General features: G+C 48.5%; 1 protein-coding gene across 8 annotated transcripts in view; it reads right to left on the bottom strand.

Moving 5' to 3' along the window:
- The window catches only part of ANO1 (anoctamin 1), a gene marked incomplete at its 5' end in the record, with an annotated part of 147934 nt that extends 131495 nt beyond the window's left edge, over positions 1 to 16439 (bottom strand). For 6 of the 8 annotated variants that reach the window (XM_080911310.1, XM_080911314.1, XM_080911312.1 and 3 more), the window contains one exon: positions 16307 to 16423. Coding sequence is in view for 1 of the 8 variants with exons in the window: in XM_080911309.1 (XP_080767435.1) it covers positions 16307 to 16439 (133 nt within the window). Of the gene's footprint in view, positions 1 to 16303 lie in introns of all 8 variants that reach the window. The other 2 variants (XM_080911309.1, XM_080911311.1) reach the window with 2 other exon arrangements.
- Between the last annotated feature and the right edge of the window lie 318 nt (positions 16440 to 16757).

The raw sequence follows: 16757 nt of genomic DNA, 5'->3' as shown, positions 1-16757 counted from the left end.
AGGTCTCAATAAATAGATACATAAATGGGGGGGGGCAATGGTGACTAAATAAAGGCTCTTTGGAGGATCAGATCTGTATGTGTTGGTAGGTGCACAGAAGCCAGGGCAGATGGCCATGGATGTGTTTGGTGGCACAGGGTGACATCTGGAGAGAGGTGGTGGGAGGAAGAACTGGAGCCGGGCATGGGGAGGCTCTGCTGGGCAAGAGAAGATGCTGGTAAGGAAGGCAAGCTAGCTCCAGCATGTACTGTCCTCACACAGTGCCAGGGGAGTTCACCTGCAGAGGAAGAAGGTCTATACCTCTGAGGTCAAGGGGTGAGGTAAGGGATGCATGCAGGAGTTGTGCTTGCCCCTTTAAGTAGAAACTGAACAGGGGGTGTGAGCAGTCTTAGTCCTGAGTCTTTATGGTATTATGGTGCGACCCCTGTTGCCCCATGGGCTATTATTCTTCCAGCCCTGAGCTTACAATCTTGGGGTTTGTAGTCACTGAGCCTCCATGATGGGACAAACCACTATGTGCTGAGCAATGGAACTTGATGTCTCACCCGGTCCACAATTGAAGACCTTATCCATTCCAGGTAGGAGAGAAGGTGCTCACAGGAATGTAGATGAATTCACCTAGCACGACGGGTGGGTACTGGCTCCATGTGAGGAGCCTCCATGCAAGGGGTTCCTCCCAAAGGAACTGCAGCCCAGAGGCCAGATGTCCCTTTGGGCTGCTCATGGAAATTAACTTCCTTCCTTCCTTCTTTCCTTCTTTCCTTCCTTCCTTCCTTCCTTCCTTCCTTCTTTCCTTCCTTCCTTCCTTTCCTTATTCCTTCCTTCCTTTCTTTTTTTGAGACAGGGTTTCACTGTATAGACTGGGCTGGTCTTGAACTCACAGAGATCCACCTGCCTCTGCTTCTCAAGTCCTAGGACTAAAGGCATGTGCCACCACCACCCAGCCAGAACGTTCTGTTTTGAAGTCTTCAGAGCTGACGTAAGTGCTCACGATTGTCCGACTCACTTGTAACCCAGGCGCAGGGAACGCTGCTGCTTTATTTATAGAAATCTCATTTTGCTCTTCATCAAAAAAGAAACAAATATAACCCACCTCACACCAAAAATATGCAGGTCCACAATGAAGCCATGCTTGGCCGACTGTAGACTTCAGTCCACAGGAATTTCTCACAGACGTGCCCTGAAATGATCCAGGACAGTGAACCAACAAGCGCTTTTTTTTTTATTGACGTTTTAACATACACTACCTCCTCCCAGTTAAACTAGTAGAGAAAAGCTTTTAAGTTCTAACAGATTAACAGATGCTGTGTGACCTTTACTGAGCTACTTAACCTTTCTGAACTAGGACTTCCCCCCTTATATAATGAGAAAAAAATAATATCTCCTCATCGACATCTAACTCATTACCTAGGTTAGGGTGAGCTGGAACTTCAGAACCTTCTGTCCCTGCTTCCTGAGTGTGGAGATTCAAGTGAGCACCACCACACAGTGTATGTGTGCTGGGGGTGCTTTGAGCACGCTAGGCAGGCTCTCTATCAATTGAGCTACATTCTTAGTCAACCATATACTCTTGTGGCACAAACATTGGAGCAGTCTGTTCTGAAAAGTGTGGGGAGTGGAGGAAGCACCTCACAGGGTTCAAAGATGAATCACAAGATGACACCTTACAGGGAAGAATTACAGACTGTCCACCCCAAGATAAAACTCCATGCAGGCTCCCCTTGTCTCTGTGTGCACACACACATATATATTCAGGGTGTCTGCTTTATTCACTAACCCACAGCCAATAAGCCAGATGTCACTTGAACATCACTGAAAATGTGGTAACAGAGAAGCATCATCCATCTGTCTTCCACAGAGGCTTCCCACCACGGATTTAGCACAGCCATGTGTTGAGCAATAGAGACAGAGGGAAGGGCCCTGGAGTGGGTTCTGTGGTGGCCAAAGGTGACAAGACCACTGGTCCATGAGCACTTGCCACAGGCCGTGGGCTGCTGGGTACTGACTAGTCCCCTGTTGAACTCTTGGATATGAGATACTAGGATGGAGAGGGAAAGAGATGAGCCTTAAGTGGAAGGCTTGTGGGGTACACAGACAGGAGAGGTAGGAGCCAAGAGCCAGGGACAGCCTCACACAATCCCCGTGTTGTTTGAAGAGCAATTTACAGGGTGTGGTCCAGCTAGTCCATCAGTGGCTACCAATAGAAAGTCCGAAAATTCAGTAGTGGTTGATCCGTGATGCTGGAGTCTCATCCATTCATCCAACCACCATTCATCTATCATCCATCCATCAACCTATCTTCCATCCATCTGTCCACCATCCATCTACCATCTATCCATCCATCTATCAATTAATATACCCTTTCTTCCATCTATCCATCCATTCACCAATCCATTCAACCACATTAATCTATCATCTGTCAACCCTCCATCTCCTATCCATCTATCCATCCATCCATCCATCCATCCATCCATCAATCAATCTATACCCTATCCATCCATCCATGTTTGCATGCATCCATATATCCATACATCCATCCAGTCATCCATGCATCTATCCATCAATCTATCAACTAATCCAGCCCTTCTTCCACCCATTCATCCATCCTTCTATCCCCAGCACCATGGACAGACAGACTGCAACATGGCCAGGTCTTGAGGAGAGATCAGGCAGAGTGAAGTGTGAAGCAGAGTAAGGGTCCCTAATATAAGTTTCCAGGGAAGGGATGAGGTTTCATGCCATGTGACTAGTGAACAGCCCATGGTACCTGCCTGCAGTTAGGCCATCTCTGCATCAGCTGTGAGAAGAGTGAGAGTCTAGACAAACAAATCACTTTAACTTGGCTCTGGAAACCAAATGACTGAAGTTTTGGGATCTGTCATGGTTCAACCAAAAGGAGCAACTTTACAAAATGGCCAGGCTCTGGCAAACAGTAGGCAAGTTCTTTATCAACTGAGCTATGCCCCCAGACCTAAGCATGATTTTTAATGAGCTGACTCAACTTTGGGGTGGTCCAGAGCTTGTAACAAATGTTCTCGTTCAGGCTGGGGCTTCTACTTCTCTACTCCCAGGGATCCTAATGCACAAACCTGCAGATGCTTCCAGAAACAATACATGTGGATTAGTGGCTGCTGGAGTTCATCTGGGTAGCCTTTAATGTCCTAGACAAGCAAACCCAATCACCCTTATGGAAGTCTTCTCATGGGAAGTTCTTTGTGGTGCCACAGAGAGACCCTCTGGAGAACTGGTCTTGAAAAAGCAGGGTCCGGTTACACAGGACTCAGAACCTTTTCAGAGTGAGACAGAAGGGGGTTGACTTGGCCAGGCCATTCTGGGGCCCACTCACCCTTCTCTCCAGAGCTCTGGAGCCTTGACCCTTATATCAGACACCCACTGAGGGTCTACAGTGGAGAAGAGCAGATCCCCCTCTGATCTTACAACATCCCCATTGTCATAAAAAGCCAATTTAGGCAGCTCTGTTTCAACATGGTCCCTGGGCTGTGTGCACAGAAAAGCAAGCCCAGCATGGACGATTCATCCATTTCTCCAGCACCATCTGCTCAGAACCATTGCTGAGCAAGTACCCATTCAGCCACAAACAAGCTCACCTGCCATTAACACAGTGAAGGAGAGAGGTAATACAGCTAAGAAATCAGAACTCAGGGTCCATCAAATGAGACCTGCAGTGTGGCTACCCTGGGCAGTTCCCTGAACAGACACATTTCTGTCTAATGACCCAGGATGATGGCTCTCCCTGTGAGGATTTCCTAAGACATGAAGCCCTGCATCTCTGAAAACCTTCTCTTCAGTGTCAATCATGAATCCAGACTGGACACAGTCTGGTGTGTGTGTGTGTGTGTGTGTGTGTGTGTGTGTGTGTGTGTGTGTGCACATGCATGTGCTTATGGAGGCTGGATCTTGATGTCCAGTGTCTCCTTCAGTAGCTCTCCACTTTAGTTTTTGAAACAAGGTCTCTCACCCAACCTGAAGTTCCACTAGACTAGCCATTTCGGCCAGGGTACCCTGCTGTCTTCAATCTCCCCAGGGTGGACACCAAGCTCAGCTTTTTATGTGGCTTCTGGGGATCCAAACTTTGCTCCTCATGCTTGTGTGGCAGGCACGATACCCACTGAGCCATTTCTCCAGCCTCCAGCAGGGGACAAGGAGACACTCAGGTGATAAACATGGAGATATGACATCAGATACCAAACCCTTGTCTTGGTGTATCTGGACCTACTTTCATGAATATGCGGTTCTACGTGAAGCATCATCATACCCCAGTGAGGAGAGGGAGAGTCTCCTGGGCACAGGCAATGTCCTTACCTTAGCTGTAGTTGGTTACAAGGACATGTGGGTTTGTTTTACATTGATCAAATTATATATTTAACATTGGGGTGTGCCACTGTGTTGAAGTGCCACTGTGTGGAAATGACACTGTGCTGTCAAACCTCCAGCATTGTAAAGGGGAGGGGCAGGTGCTGGGAGTATGGCACACCCAGCAGGACCAAGTTCCCTGGGAGACTTGGGGGCTGGCCTGTGGAGAGAGTTAAGCAATGGCCGTGGGGCTACCACATGGCATCTGGTGCTGGAAGCCACTGGGTGTTTTTTCACTGCATATCCCTAAGGCATGTGGGACCAGCAGCTCTGGCTTCAAGGGACCCAAGGTGAGCTCTGCCTGCCCTGCCTGTCTTGGGCCTAATCCCACTTCTCAGATCCTCGACTACCTCTTCCTTCATGATATTAACCTGAGCTGTTTTTTTATACTTTACTCACAGAGACAAGCTGACTCCTGGATTTATTTGTGGGTGGGAAGACAAGGTAAGGTAACATGAGGATGTGGGGCTGCCTGTTTGTGATGTCAGCCACTGGTAGGAGGAAGCAGGAGTATCTGGAGTTCAAGGCCAACCTGGACTACATAGTAAGTATACCAGCCTGGGCTACACAAGACCCAGCAATCTTTCCTGTAATGGCTCCGTGAGTAAGGCAGTTGCTGCTGAGCCTGATGACCTGAGTTCAATTCTTGGCCCCCATGCAGTTGAAGGAGAGAATTATTTCTGCAAGGTGTCTTCAGACTTTCATACGTGTACATGAATAAAACAAATCAATAAGTAAAGAAAGGTAAATAAGCAAGACAGTTTTAAAAACACTGTGTGTGTGTGTGTGTGTGTGTGTGTGTTTATGTGGCTATGTGTCTTCAGAAGCCTGTGGGAACCAGAAGAGGGTATCAGGTTCACTGAAACAGGAGTTACAGGCAGTGACGAGACGACAAGACACTGTGTGTGTTCTGGGAATGAATGTGGCTCCTTTGCAAGAGCAGCAAGCACTCTTAACCACTGAGCCATTCCCTTAGGCATCAGACCATGTCATTTAAAGTCCAGGCATGGGTGTGCAGTGTGACCTAGCATGGGGTCTGTTCCGGGGACACTGCCCTGTTCTCCTGACTGTGCTGACACAGGTTTCACTAAAATGACTGACATCCTACCTGCCATAACTATGCCCAACATGTTCTGGGCACTTCCACCAAAGACCAACACGTGGCCTCTGGCTACTGAGTTGTGTGTCTCTTTGAAGATGGGAGAGTTGGCCGGGGCTATTTTAAAGGCTGATATCCAGGTTTCCTTGGGGTTACTTAAGGACTGACACACACACACACACACACACACACACACACACACACACACACACACATACACATATACACACACACTAGACAATTTCCATTTGGAGTAAAAGAGAGAGGGAATTGACAGGGATGGAGGGAGGGGAAGGATGAATGGATGGGAAGGACAGAGGGAGGGAAAGGAAAGAGGGAAGGATGGAGGGGGAGGAAGGAGAGAGAGAAAGTGAGAACTGGGTTCAAAGCCAACACTTTAAACTCTAGTCTCATTTCTGCAAATACTTACTAGTGGATGCCAAGCAAGAATGTGGCCACTAAGCCATACTCCAGTTGGTCAAATAGGGCTACTCATTTAGGGATCTCTGTAGACATTCCAGAACATTCTCTGGCTTTCTTAGGGTAGATATGTGCCTATTCCAATAAGCACTGCTAAAACTAATGACATGTTTAAATATTTCTCTTTTTGAGTTGGGAGTTGGGAAGCCTTTATGGGAATTTGGGATATCTTCTGAGGTCAAGCAGAGCTCTGTGGAGCTTTGCCCAAGGGAAAGTCTGAAGTAGATTTTCTTGTTTTCTTTTTCTCTTTTTTTTTTTTTTTCTGAGACAGGGTCTCAGAAAACAACTGTCTGTTCAGAAAAAAACTTGGCTGTCCAGGAAATTGCTCTGTAGACCAGGCTAGACTCAAACTCACAGAGATCCACCTGCCTCTGCCTGGGACTAAAGGGGTGCACTACCACTGCCTGGCTTGATATTGTTCTTAATCAGATATTTTGAATTTATATAGCCAATGAACTGTCATCAGCACAAGGGGTGCGGCTGTAAAAACTTAGCTTCTAAGTTGATGGTTCTGACCTAAAACCTTCTAGTGAGGGTAGGGTATATTTCAATAGTAGAGTCCCTAACTATATTCCCACATAGTGGGACTTGGGGAATGGTCTAGTGACAGAAGAACGCCTACCTAGAATCCTACAATAAAAGACTGGTTCAGTGGTAGAGCCTCTAGCTAGAATCCCCCAGTACGAAAGTAAGGTATGATTCAGCAGCAGAGTACCTGCCTGAACTGTCTGAGGCTGTGGGTTCTATCCTTGCCACAGGGATTGGGGGGGGAGGATCTGAAAATTTCCACTATGTAAACTGACAAAGTAACAAAATATAGACAAAAAAATCACAATGAAGCCTGGTGACACATCAACCATATGACCGTGATCAACACTGACTGAAATGAACCATGCTGACAGTGTGTGTCCTCAATTTGATGGCATGAGATGGCACTTCATTTCTGTCCCTTCCTCTCCCAAACCTACAGTCTTAGGCCAATCAAGTAGAGAAGATCATGCTGATGTATTGTCTATCCAGGTCTGACCTGCTGCCATTCACAAATGCCTGGGATGACATCATATCATCAGAACTCCAAGCAATCAGGCTGAGTCAATGTGCCCTGGGCCTCTGGGAAATAATGAGAGTAAAAGAGCCAGAAGGAGTGTGTATGGAAAACGCATCTCCCCACCCTCCAGGCTCCTGAGTGTCAGGTATCAGGATCATCAATGGGCTAGTGTGAGGTGCTGACCTGGGTGGGTGTGGGGGCACGAGGAGTTTCTGAATTGCCTTTGCAGTAATTCTACAAATCTAGAGTCACTGGAGAGGTAAAAGAGGAAACAGAAAACAAACGAGAACACCCACAGGCACAGAAGCAATCTGAGGGGTGCTGTTACCACACAACCACAAACCAGTTGCGATGTGTGTTTTCTCATTTGCATTTGACACAGGAGCTGGTGCATGATTTTGCTCCAGGCATAAATGAGATGGTTCTATTTGCATGTGTCTAGGTCTATAGAGGTCGGATGTTACATTCATTTCTCCATTCATCTCCACATCCACCCACCCATTCATCCATTTAACCTATCTATCCACACATCATTCACTCATCTATGCATCCCCCATTTGCCTACCTACCCATCCATCCATCTGTCTATCCATTCATTCATCCACCTATCCATCCATCTGTTTATCCATCTATTTATTGAATTATTTTGACCTATTACTACCCATTTATACATTTATGCAATCATCCATTTCATCCACTAATCTCTCCATCACTCTACCCCCTCCATCTACCCATCTACCCACTCATTCATCCGTCCGTCCATTCATCCATCCATCCACCCAGCTAATTACCTAGTCACTTACCCATCTCCTCATTCATTCCATATGCTTATCTTCCCATGCTCATCTATCTAACCATCCACCCATTCACCTAGCCAGCTACTTATCCACCCATCTATTCATCCATCCTCCATCTATCCATATATCTATACATTACTCTATCTGTCCAGTCTTCTCACCCACACATGGGGGGAGGGAGTGCACACCTTTCAATAATAGGTCAGTATCCAAATTGAAAATGTATCAGTAAATGCCACTTTCTTGTCATCTATCACAAAGAACAAAGCTGTGACTTAGTTTCTAAGGAGGTCTTCTGAGATGTACAGCCCTGAGTAAGGGCTTCCTGAGCCCCTTGGGAAATGCCTGTTAGGGATTCCCCCAGTTTTAGCACAAGAGGTTAAAAGCCCACCCTGTCCTTTGGAACTTGTTAGTATTGGGGGAAGCTATGTTAGCACAGTGCTCACAGGAATGACATAGAGCAGCAATATCTGTGCTTGTGGAGAAGAGACTGGTGCTGAAGACAGTGGCCACTCTGCATCAGAGAGGGGATGGACCACAGGGCAGAATGAGGAGCTCCTGGTGGGAGTGGGGAGAGAAACTGATGTACAGAGACTGTGGGGAAGTCCAGGCTATAGTGAGGGCCAGGGCAGGCTGAATGAGAGGATAGGAGCTGGGGGAGGGCAGTGAAGGGAGACAGGAGTTCTCTCCTGCAGGACAGGACCAGAGGAGGCCAGGGGACCCATGAAAAGGCTGGGGATGGATCCATCTTGTTTTTGTTTGACAGCTTCCCTCCTGTCACTTCAGCAGTGACAGGACAGGGCAGATGGGGCCAAGCAATAGCTGGTGTTGACATGATCATGCAGCAGACAGAGCTGAAGTGGAAGGGAACCTGGCTGAGAGTGGGGGCCATGAACCATGGAAAGAGACCCAGACAGCCACCCTTTCATGAGCTGCCTTAGGAAGAAGAGTCTAAAGATCACTCTGTGCTGCAGGGAAGGGCTCCTCTGGGCTCAGGCTAGAGTTACTGCACTGAGTCTGCAAGGAGGAGCCACACAGTCTGGGTCCTGTCCTGTATCTGCCCTCAACCCTGCTTCTTCATCTCCCAGGAAGCAGTGTGAGAGTGGTGGCCTCTGTCATCTGTTCTCTGAAGGCCACACCAATAGTGGACAAACATCTCCATTTCCCTCAATGACTTCTGCACGAACATGTTTTGAAATCTCTAGGAACTACAGGGGATGTGTGTGCAGAATCTGTCCCTGGGTGTGAAAAGAGAAGGGATTAAAGTCAGGTGTGGAGGCTGTGTTTGCACACCATGCCCAGGGCCTAGCAGAGTGTGCTGCTGGCCCACTGGCATGGGATCCTGGTGCATGGGGGCTCTGTGGCTTAGGCTGTGCGAGGGAAACCCTGAGCCCAGTGGAGCCATGGAGAAAGGCTTAGAGAGAGTGAATGTCCCCCATGAACTGACACAGGAAGAAAGGAAACGCTAGTGAGCCAGCTCCTGGGCACACACTCCCACCGCAGCTCACCCTCTGACAAACACACAGAACTAGTAATTTGTCTGCCTAATAGCCACGTGACCACCATCAAATGGATCTCTGAAGGTTGGAAAGGCGTTTAGCAATTCATTACACAGCATGGAAACTGTCACATGTGCCTGGCACTGAAGGCCAAGGCCTGATGGAGGCGGAGTGGTGAACAATGCTGGGTGTTGGACTCCAGAGAGATAAGAGGCCTCAAGAACCCTGCCATCTGGGTGTGGCTCCCTGCAGCAGCCAGATAACCGCAGAAAACTCTTTTCCCCAGTAGTGGGTTATCCCAAGACTGGGCCCAAGCTGAATTCCAGACTTCCCTCACCCCTGGCCTCACCTCTCTGCATCCACACCTCCATAAGTCAGGCTAGGCAGGGGCTCCCCAGAGAATCCATAGACAACTGTTGGTGGTATGAATCGGAGCACGTTCCTTGCTCTCTGGGAGCTGACAATGAGACCCTGACTGAAAACAAACTCATAACTGTCAAATGGCTCCTAAAATTAAGAACTTGACAATTGGATGCTGAAGGGGTCTAAGGTGAAAAAGGACTTGCAAGTCAGGAAGAGAGGACAAAATGCACCACTGTCAGCCCCCTTCTCCTCCAACTGTCCATCTGTCAGTCATCCATCATCCACTCACCCATCATTCATCTGTCATTCAGTCATTATTTATCCATCTCTAAGTCATCCATACACTCATACATTTCCCAACCAGCCTTTTATTCTAACTACTCAGTCATCCTTCATCCATCTACCAACCCATCCATCCATCTTCCTACCCATCCATCCATATATCCATTTGTCCACCGGCATCCATCCATCTATCCATCCACCCACCCACCCATCCATTCATCCACCCATCCACTTATCCTCCCATCCATCATCTATTCATGCATCCATCTGTCCACCTGCATTCATCCATCCACCCACCCATTCATCCTCCCATCCATCATCTATCCATGCATCCATCTGTCCACCTGCATCCACCCATCCATCCATTCATCCATCCATCCATCCATCCATCCACCCACCCACCCATCCATTCATCCACCAATCCACTTATCCTCCCATCCATCATCTATTCATGCATCCATCTGTTCACCTGCATCCATCCATCCACCCACCCATTCATCCACTCATCTATCCATCATCCACCCATCTACTCACTACCCTTCCTTCCACCATCTACTTTCTGACTACTCATCCACCTGTCTATTCTCTCACTATCCATCCATCATTTTTTCCATGTACCCACTATCCAACTACACATTTACCACTAACCAACCATCCATATGTACATTATCTAGCCAGTGAGCCAGCAAGCTACAAGTCAGCCAACCATTTATCTACCCACTATTCATCTATCTGTCTATCTCTCCATCAATCTATCTATCTGACTTTCGATGAACACTATCATGACTAAGCCCGTGCTAGCACTAGAAAATATGAGTGAGATCCAGTCCAGATACTAGCAGTCCAAGTCCAGCCAGAGAGGCCAATATAGTAGGAAGAAGTAACTAAGTGCCAGTTGGCCATGTGTTCTAAAGAAGATAGAAGTTGACTCTCACTCACTCCCATGTAGTAGCCAAAGATGAGGGGCACTAGTCTGCTGGGTAGCCTCATCCTTGGCATACTATAAACAGTGGAATAAACATGGAGAAGGGAGCTGTAATACTCCACACCCTGTTCCTGACATGGTGGCTATCCCATACCCTGCTGCTTTTGACAGGGATGCTATCTACTACTGAGAAGGTGGTGACCCCATGCCCCACATGTCTGTTTGATGGTAATGAAAATCTGTATCCATCTGCAGAGCTGGATGACAGTTTTCTCTACTTCACTATAATACAGTAGGGAAACCTGCCACATCCACAGGGCATCAGCTTCTGCCCACATCTGGTGGCTACTTGGAGACTGGGGGATAAGGCTTTGCAGGGATGTTGTCTGCACCAGCCTCCTCATGGCCACAGAAGGCAGGGCATGGGCTACTGTCTCTGACCTCCCAGGAGGTGTCCACAGAGCACCTAGACACCCAGGCTAATAAACTGCACATGCTCATCAGAAGCTGAGGGTCAGCTTTGGTGACTGTTATTATTGGTAGTATATTCAAAAGCAAACACCCTAATGATGGCACCTCAGACAGTGCCTCGATGACTAGATAGCCACATAGGAAAGATGATACTGAGCTCTTTCCATAACCATATATAAACATTAACTCAACCTGGATCAATGATCTAAATTTAAGATGAAACCCACAAAACTCTTATGGCTGGGATGAATCTTTGTGACCTTGCAATTGACAGTAGGTTCTTAGAGCTGATGCCAACACCAGCAGAGGTAGAGGGGGTGGGGGAAGGGAGGGAGGGAGGGAGGGAGAGAGGGAAAGAGATAGGGGGAGAGGTGCTGAACTGAACACTATGAAAATTAATTTCTGTGTAAAGGGGAAGACATAATCTGTAAATATTTGCAAACCACACAATTGATAAGGGTTGATATCCAGACTCTAGAAAGATTCACAGAAGAACAAGAAGACAAAACATTTAGAAGTAAGCCTGCTTCCACTGTCTTGGGAGACCTCCTTCCATAGGAAGCTGATGGGTGACAGTTAGCCTGATGATGCTCAGGTCAACCAACCACTAGGAAAACTCAAAGCCAGACCACACCACTTCAGGATTGCTGGACATTACACAAATAAAATAAAATGAAGATAAGCCAGGAGAGGTGGCAAGGGCCTGTAATCTGACACTTAGGAGGTAGAGGCAAGAGGATCAGGAGTCTGTGGTCTTCTTTGGCTACATAAGAAGTTTGAGGCTAACCTGAGGTATATGAAGCTTCATCTAGGAAAAAAAACTTATAAACCAGGTATGTGGCAGCAGAGCCCTTTAATTCTAGAACTTAAAAGGCAGAGGCATGGTCATCTCTGTGAATTTAAGGCCATCCTGGTCTACAGAGAGAGTTCCTGGAGAGCCAGGTCTACACAGTAAGACCCCTGTCTCAAACAAATAAATTATATAGATGCCAAATGTTAGAGATTTTGGAACCCTTGTGTCATCCTAATAGGAATAGAAAATGAGGATGTGACTGTGGAAAATGAATGAGGACCAGTGAGTGGGCTCAGTAGGTGAAAGCTCTTGCTACACAAGCCTAGCAACCTGAGTTCAAGCCCCAGACCCTACACATTAAGGTAGAAAGAGAGCATCAACCCCACACAGTTGTCCTCTGTCTTTCACATATGTGCAGTGGCATGTATGCATCCCTACACACATCATGCATACCCTCCACAATAATAGTAATCATACAGTTTTAAAGACTAACTTTATTATTTTTAGCTATATTCCTGTGTGTTCATGTGGGGTGTGTGCATGGGAGTGCAGATGCCTACGGAGGTGAGAAGCATCGAATCCTTCTGGAGCTGGAGATACGGTTAGTCCTCTGCATGAGCAGCACTTTCTTTTAACTGCTGAGCCATCTCTCAGCACAATAGTAATTCTCTAAAGTTAAAGATGGCAAAGCTAGCAGATCCAGTGATTTCACTTAGGTAGCTAAGTGAACTAAAGAACTCAGGCTCTTGAGTAGAGTCATCTAGAGTTCTCTTTTATGGCATTATTGCAAACAGCTCTAATGTGAAAATACACCAGGTGTCTACTCCCTGGGCTACTGGCTTGGTGTGGTGACTATGTAAAACATTTGGTACAGTGGAGTATCACTCTGCCATCAACAAAAGAAATGGGAGGCATTCTGAGAACAGGCTATATAGACAGTCTTCACAATGATGGTTGCCATTGTCATTGTCAATGTGGGACTCGAGACAGGTTCACAGACTGGTGGGAGAGCCACTCTTCCCTGGGCAGGGGAAGAAAACACATTCTATGTCTGACAAACAGAGTACTGGAGTGAGATCAGACAGGTGGTGGTTACTTGACATGGCATGTTGGTTAGAATATGCTTGGCCCAGGGAGTGGCACTATTAGGGGTGTGGCCTTGGTGGAGGAAGTGTGTCACGTGGGAGTGGGCTTGGAGACTCTCCTAGCTGCCTTAGGTTGCTGAGTCTTCACCTGGGCACCTTTAGAACAAGAGGCAGAACTCTCAGCTCCTTCTCCAGCACTGTATCTGCCTGCACGTTGCCATGTGTCCTGCCATGATGAGAATGGACTGAACCTCTGAAACTGTGAGCCAACTCCGATTAAATGTTTGCCTTTGTAAGAGTTGCCTTGGCCATGGTGTATCTTCACAGAAATGGAAACCCATGGTGAGGTTTGATGGCAGCAAGCAAAATTATAACAATAGTGAAAAATCTTATATATCGCTATCTCAATTTGTCAAAAATAAACCAAATGATTCGCCCCACTCTACCTCCGTCCCATCAAAGCTCAGTCCTTAGAACCCTCACTTTGCAGCTACCCATCCCTGAAACTAGTTAATCTAGATCTATTACACATACACACACACACACACACACACACACACATGTATCCACACATGCACACACACATACATACTCACACACATGCATGTACATACACACACACTAACAACACACACCCTCACAAGCACACATGCTCACACTCTCTCACAAGCACGCACACAAAAATGCATGCACAAGCACTCAAAAACACACACTCACACATACACACTCACACATGCTCACAAACATACACATGCGTACACACTCACACACACATGTATGAACACACACATACTCATAAACATATAGTTTCACACACTCACACATGCTTACAAACACACGCACATGTATGTACACACACATGGACAAACACAAATACGCTCTCTCTCTCTCTTTCACACACACACACACACACACACACACACACACACACACACCTGTGTCCATGTCCCAGGCTCTGCTTCCAGGGTATACCTGCCCACAATCCTGTGCCCATCACTATCAGCATCACAAACAACTGCACAGCATGGTGAACTGCAGAGCCTCTGTTGACTCCATGGCTCCAGCCTCCTGGCTCACCTTCCCCCTGATACACACCTAGCTCAGGTGGCCCCCTGGGATGTCTGGATCCCCCTGCTCCATCCTTTCTGTCTTTGTCAGGTCCTCAAACCCAGGAGCCCCTACAGCAGTTACACTCCACATTCCCTCAGCATGGCTTTCATCCTCCCTCAGAAGAATGGGAATGAGGGGGCTAGGAGGACAGTCCTTGCTCACACTGGGAACAGAGCTGGGGACAAGAGGCAGGTGACAGGCTTGAGCCTGCTCTCACAATACTCTAGGCTTTAAGTATACAGAGTATAGCAGCAAAGTGGGGGTTCAGAGCTGAGGCCAGCTCGGCAGTCTCCATTCCTGCTTCCCCTGCCCTCCACAACTGCACTGTGTGAGGTTGTCTTCTCAGGGGTGCAAACTGCGATGGAGCAACCTTGCTCACTGGGATTCTCTCTGTCCTGCAGTTTAGGCTCCCTTGCAGTCTGTGCCAGCAAATGTTATCAGCTTCAGGCCTCCGGTTCTGTCCCAAACTATTCCCACTGTCATGCATGTGCAGCATTTCTGCATGCTGTCGGGTGGAGCCATGCACCCGTGTAAACCCAAACATTAAAGCTGGGCCACCAGTCCTAGGATCTTCTCCTGGCTCTGGTGATGCCCAGAGTGGCAGAGAAACAAGAGCTTGCTCAACGTGTGGCCAGAATAAACGTTGGGATGTAGAGGGGTAGACCAGAGGGATCCCCTTTACAAATGTGGTGGTTATCCTGCCCTCGTGCCCAACCAGAACCTGTTCTACCCAACCTACTGCAGAAGAAAACCCTGATGTCCACACCTGAGACCCCCCTGGCCTAAGTCCAGGAAGCAGAGCCCAGGCCTCCCTGCCACAATCATTGGCAGGCACAAGGCTCTCTTCTCAGGTCTTGGTTGCACTGCTTTAGACTCTGCCTGAGATGGAGTCAGGGGAACCTCACAACAACCACAGCCAGGTGGTACCACCCTGTCTTCTGTGAGGCCTCAGTTTCTCAGTCTGTGGAATGGGAAAGGCCATGTGCCTATAGTTGTCAGAGGATCAATACCCACAGTCTTGCTCCCAGTGCCCAGAAACCAGTGAGATGCTCACCCAGAACCAGCCCAGAGCTGGCGTTTTTTGGTTGACTACAAAAAAGGACAGAAATGTGAGCTGGAGGGGGAGCAAAGTGGTCTGGCCTCCCAGCACCAGCCCTGGCAGAAGCCCTGACTCTGGCCCTGCTATTGGTGCGCGGCTCTGCCTTAATTTGATGCTAAAGAAGCCAATTTGTGCCGTTTTAAACAGAACACGTGAAGATAAGTTGCTTCATGGGAACCTAAGTGAAGACAGAGGGAGGGATGCTGCAATGGGACTTGATGGAGGAGAGAACACCCTTCCTAGAGCTCAGCCCCGGCGAACTCAGACTGTGATCAGACCCACGTCCTCTTACCACCCCACTCCGGGTTTATTTAATAACCTCTGGGCTGAGAGGAGAACGTGCAGGAAACGTTTCCTGGGTCACTTATTTGAAAATTATTCATATAAAAATATCCAAGGTGATGACTTACTGGCCAGAACTCCCCCTCCCCTCCTGGCTTCCCAGCCTCATCTGTCTCCCTGGTCTGCCAGCAGTTTCCGTTATGACTTCGAGTCGTCGGAGTTACTTTACTTCCCAAATAAATCTCCACAACAGCGCGGAAATATTAAGGGTATTAATAGTGCCTGTAAAAACATCCGAAGACTCACATCTGCCAGGAGCGGTAGATGTAGCAAGCTGGGAATGCCTCCCCGAGGGCCTAGGTCCCTCCTGGGGACAGGCAAGGTCCCTCTTGGGGGGGGTCTAACAGGGTCCCTCCAGGATGCATGCAGACTCCCTCTAGGGATGCCAGGTTTCCTCGAGGGACCACTACTAGCCCCTAACCCATCCCAGCACAGCAACTGACCATGTCTGTCTGTCCGTCCATCCATATCCCCTGCAACCTCCACCCAAGTAAGTCCCTTCGCTCTCCTGCAGAATAGCTCAGGGTAGGTCCTACCACCTGAGTTGGGGGTTCCTGTGTCCTGTGCCTCGTGCGCGATTGTTTCCGGTCCCCACTGGCACTCTCGGTCCGCAGGGGCTCCCTCTCGGGTCAAACCCTCCAGGCTGATGTCGCTGTCCTGCGTGTCCTGCATGATGTGTTCGCTCCGGACGCCCTGGGTCCAGCAGAGGGACCAGCAGAGGCGGGAGGAAGGCAGAGCCCAGCCGCCTGCACCGCGCTGCTCCGCCCCCGGCGCTTTGGTCTTGGGGTCCCCCGGCTCTCCGCCCCGGGGGTCACGGGGTTACCTGCAGCCGCGCCCTCGCCCCGCCCTGTTCCCGCCCCCACCCCACTGCATGGGAGGTGCCCCCAACTCTAGCCTGGTCCCAGGGCGCAGCCTTGGACGGGAAGGCTCACAGGGTGGCCCAGCCCCGCCCCTAACCCGCAGGACCCTGGGCGACCACTCTGCCAGTTT

The sequence above is a fragment of the Micromys minutus genome, assembly GCF_963924665.1.
Source record: "Micromys minutus genome assembly, chromosome: 2".
NCBI classification, from domain to species: Eukaryota; Metazoa; Chordata; class Mammalia; order Rodentia; family Muridae; genus Micromys; species Micromys minutus.
Note: the sequence above shows the minus strand (reverse complement) of the source record. Positions and strands in the feature narration are given on the sequence as shown.